Consider the following 5,000-nt stretch of genomic DNA (forward strand, 5'->3'; position numbering starts at 1 on the left):
CCGTGTATGGGGGAATCAAAATGAGCGGGGCGGGAGTAATGCCACTGAAACAGTGCAGATGATGGGGCAGAAAAAAAAGTTGTCATGTCGCGTTGACAAGTGGGACACGTGTGTACAGGACTTTTGGAACTGGAGGCTGAACATGCTGTCAACACTTAATGTGTAGTCAACGGGTGCGCAAACACACATACACACACACGCAAAGAGGAAGTGTGTGTGTGTGTGTGTGTGTGTGTGTGTGTGTGTGTTGGGAACGGAGGAGGTGTAAATTAGCACTCAACTCCTCCAGCTCGCTTTCGTCAGAGAGAGAGGCTGGTATTGAATTAGGGGCGGTTGTCGTTTTTGATTGACATTATTATGACAGACATCGCTGTATCTCTGTCCGCTACCCTCCCTCCCTCCCCCCTTACCCCTCCTTCTCTCTCTCTGTATGTCTGTGTTGGGATGGGGTGGGATTTGATTGGATGAATATTATGTGAGCATGAATGTTATGCGAAGGGAGGACGTTTTGTTTCGGTTGTGTCACTTGGATGCTTTTCCTTTCGTTTGCGCTTGCTTGTTTGTGTGTGTGTGTGTGTGTGTGTGTGTGTGTGTGTGTGTGTGTGTGTGTGTGTGTGTGTGTGTGTGTGTGTGTGTGAGAGTTGTATGATCACTGGTTTTTCCATTGAAATGGGAAAAAATTTACAGCTTAGTCTTTTGTGAAGGACTATGACTCTCAAACCAGGAGGCAAAATTGCACTGGCTCTTAGTGCTGCAGCCTTGGTGGCTAGCTGGCCTTTGGGAACCATCCCAACGCCGACTGTCCTGAAACCCTCTTGGCCGAGAGAGTGGGGATGAAACTTGGGCTGTTCTGATGGTCATAGTTGGACACGACCGACTGTCATACACTGCGGGATGGTGGTGGAGGGGGGGGGGGATAAGGGAGTCTTGTGTTGGTTTTTTTCTTTTTATCACTTTTAAAATTTTTTAACTTTACTTCTTTTGCATTTGTTCTTTTGAGCAACGGCTTGACAGAAAAAAAGGCATGAATCTTGCTTATCTATTACCCTAGTTGATAAATAATCGGTCTTGTCTAGACCTTTCTCTCTCAGTCTCTGTCTCCCTCACTCAGTCTTTTCCCCTTCTATATCTGTCTGTATGTCTGTCTCTCTTTCTCAGCTGCCGCTGCTGCTGCTGCTGTTGCTATGGTAATCCACTCAGTGTTACGACGATGTGACAAGGCTGGACTTCATAATAATAATCATAATTATTATTAAGGCCCAACACTCGGCTTATATCACAGATTGACATAAGTTTACATTTGGGCCAACAGCAAAGTGAGAACTGTATTATCAATGGTTTCTCCAGTCAATGGAAAACCATTTACAGCTTAGTCTTTTGTGAAGGACTATGATCTCAAACTAGGAGGCAAAATTGCACTGGCTCTTAGTGCTGCAGCCTTGTGGGCTAGCTGGCCTTTGGGAACCATCCCAACTCCGACTGTCCTAAAACCCTCTTGGCCGAGAGAGTGGGGATGTAACTTGGGCAAGACACTCTCCACTATAATCAAATTCTAGCCCAAATAGTCGGGAACAGCAGTTGCCTCCTCTGCTGTTCTGATGGTCATAGTCGAACACGACTGACTATCACACACACACACCACACACACACACACACACACACACACACACACACACACACATATATATATATATATATATATATATATATATATATATATATATATATATAATCATGGACCCCGCCGTCAGTCGCTGACCGAGAAATAGACACAGATACCTGCCGTGCTGGTCCGGGAGGAAATGTGATCAGGACACCTCCCCTCCCCCCCCACCCCCACAGCCCCACCCCCCACCCCAAATACATCCAACGTCGTGGTGATCCCAGTCCTTTTTCCCATCGCACACACACCCTCACTCATCAGAGTCGTCGATCAGGCACAGACTGAAAACAAAATATCAGAGTGATATATTTCCTGATGACTCCCCTCTCCCCCCCCCCCCCCCCACCCTTCCTCAGCACCCCACCGTCCCCCGACAAAAAGGTCGGAATGATATATTTCTGATGCGGCTCCCAAACCTTCAGCATTCGTAATAACCATTACCATTGTAGTGTCATTTTCACAAGTTGTCTTTATCATTACTATTATTCTCTCTCTCTCTCTCTCTCTCTCTCTCTATATATATATATATATATATAGATATAGATATCTCCTTTTACGAACCGGGGACGTATGATTTGATTAGACCTCACCACCTCCCTCACACTCGACCCCCGCCCCCTCCCTCCCCCCCACATGCCCCCGCTCCCCCCTACCCCCTCCCCGCCCCGCCACACTTCCCAACAAAGGAGTTCTGACCGACAAAGCTGTGACAATGGGGGGAGGAGGGGGAGGAGGGGGAGTGAAGAAGAAGGTGTGGTGAGTGCAAGCGGGTGGTGGTGGTGGTGGTGGTTGGTCGGGGGGGGGGGGGGGCGGGGGCGGGGAGGGAGGGAGTAGGGAGAGGAGAGACAACACACACATACGTCGCGGAGCCGTCAAACGTGTAACTGATTTTGCAGAGCCTCTGTCGTAGGGTTGCCGCCTGGCATCATCAATATTCATACCAGTGGCACGTTTGGCCAGCCTCACCCAGTCACACGGACCCCCCCCCAGATCCGATTGCCCACTTAGGTGACTGGGGCTGTAGCCAGGGTGTGTGTGTGTGTGTGTGTGTGTGTGTGTGTGTGTGTGTGTGTGTGTGTGTGTGTGTGTGTGTGTGTGTGTGTGTGACAGTGTGTGTGTGATTCACAGTGTGTGTGTGTGTGTGTGTGTGTGTGTGTGTGTGTGTGTGTGTGTGTGTGTGTACGTGCATGTGTGTGTGTGTGTGTGTGTGTGTGTGTGTGTGTGTGACAGTGTGTGTGTGTATGTGCATGTGTGTGTGTGTTTGTGCGTATGTGCGTGTGTGTGTGTATGTGTGTGTGTGCGTGTGTGTGTGTGCGTGTGTGCGTGTGTGTGTGTGTGTGTGTGTGCAGTGAGGGAGGAGGATGGGTGGGGATGGGGGGTGGGGTGGGGGCGACGAGAATCACACTCCTGCACCACTCTCACTGCTTGTAATGTTGACGTTGTTGTTGTCCTTCTTCTTCTTGTTACTTTTCTTTCATCTTCATCGTCGTCCGTCGACGTCATCATCATTGCCGTCGCCGTCTCTCGTCGTCGTTGTCATCGTTGTTGTTATAGTCTTCTTGTTCTTCTTGCTTGGCTTTCGTTTGTTGTTCAGTCATTTATTTATTTATTTATTTACTTATTCATTTGTTTGTTTATTTATTTATCTGTTTATTCATTTATTTTTGCTGCCCTGTTATACGTACCGATTTTAGTGGCATTTACTCCCACGCCGCTCATTTCGAGTCTACCATTCTCAGCCACACCTTACTAGTTCGTCTGTCGCAGGGATCACGCACTAGCATTTCTGCACATCTGTTGACCTGGGAGATCGAAAAAAAAAAAAAAAAAAAAAATCGAACATACCAAACAACAACAACAATAACAAAACAACAACAACAACAACAATAACAACTTTGCCATCAACCCTCCACCCTCCAAGCATGCGCAACTAGGATTCAAACCCGGGACCTTGAAAGTGAAAGGCCAGCTCTATTTAGAGAGATACCACTCGGCTATTGCTCTCGTCAGGGACAGAGAATGAATGATGGCCTGGCTGTTGGCTGTTTCTAGGTCAACAGTTTCACACTTTCCACTTATTTATTTACTTATTATTATTGTTATTTTATTATTATTTATTTATTATTAATTAATTTATTTATGTAAGCATATCTATTATTTATTCACCTTTTTTTTCTCAAGGCCTGACTAAGCGCGTTGGGTTATGCTGCTGGTCAGGCATCTGCTTGGCAGATGGTCATAGTCGGACACGACTGACTATCATATACACGGAGGTCAGTGGCTCTGAAAAAAAGTGTTTCAGTTTCAAGGAGGTTTCAAAGCGTGCGGACTGATCCATAATACGCTACACCATAACTGCGTTAAAAAAAAGAAAAGAAAAAAAAAACAGATGCCCGACCCTTGCAAAAACAGATCACAAAGGATTGAGAACCTGCTGTAGATTTGTGTAAGACATTAACACGAAATGAAATAAGATAATAATTGAAAAAATAAAATAAAATAAAATCAACAAATAGGTAACATGGTAAAATTGAGTTGCAGTAGCAGTAGCTCAAGGAGGCGTCACTGCGTTCGGTCAAATCCATATACGCTACACCACATCTGCCGAGCAGATGCCTGACCAGCAGCGTAACCCAACGCGCTTAGTCAGGCCTTGAAAAAAAAAAATTTAAATAACACACACACCCAAAAAATGTATGACAAAATAATAGATAAATACATAAAAATACTACTACTACTACTACTACTACTACTACTACTATTTAAAAGGCGCAAAATCTTGATTAAGTCAGCTCTAGGCGCGCGCGCGCACACACACACACACACACACACACACACACACACACACACACACACACACACACACAATTGAATCTATGTAGAAAGCAATCAATGATTGAAATGAAGTAGGAACAACACTGAGGCCACGTTCAGCAAACCTGTGCGCCACCCACACTGACGTGCAGGGTTGGGAACAAGTTGGGAGGGACACTGCTGCACGTCATCTGTGGTTGAGGCTGTAGTCTCGTTATGTATAGGCAGAAACTATCAAGTTACTCACTAACTTAACAAGACACCGGAACGCTTACAAAGGCACATGAATATTTAACAAGGGACAAGATTACCTACTGTACCTGTGTATGTGTGGCACATGGTTGAAGCCTGACTGATTGAATGACACCAGAAACGAATGATGAGCACCCAAAGGTGTCAGTCGGCTCTAGGCAGGTAGGCAGCCTGTTGGGTTATGAAAGTATACTACTACTACTACTTCTACTACTACTGCTACTACTAAAAATAACAGTAATAAAGAATAATTCATTATCTGTATTAAAAG

General features: G+C 45.6%; 1 protein-coding gene across 1 annotated transcript in view; it reads left to right on the forward strand.

The window, feature by feature from the left end:
• The first annotated feature begins 2,375 nt into the window (after window positions 1-2,375).
• The window catches only part of LOC143296571 (uncharacterized), a 37,416-nt gene continuing 34,791 nt past the window's right edge, over window positions 2,376-5,000 (forward strand). The window contains exons 1-2 of the mRNA XM_076608595.1: window positions 2,376-2,419; window positions 4,630-4,673. Coding sequence (XP_076464710.1) covers window positions 2,376-2,419; window positions 4,630-4,673 — 88 coding nt within the window. The remainder of the gene's footprint in view (window positions 2,420-4,629; window positions 4,674-5,000) is intronic.

This window comes from Babylonia areolata, chromosome 21 (genome assembly GCF_041734735.1).
Source record: "Babylonia areolata isolate BAREFJ2019XMU chromosome 21, ASM4173473v1, whole genome shotgun sequence".
Lineage (NCBI taxonomy): Eukaryota > Metazoa > Mollusca > Gastropoda > Neogastropoda > Buccinidae > Babylonia > Babylonia areolata.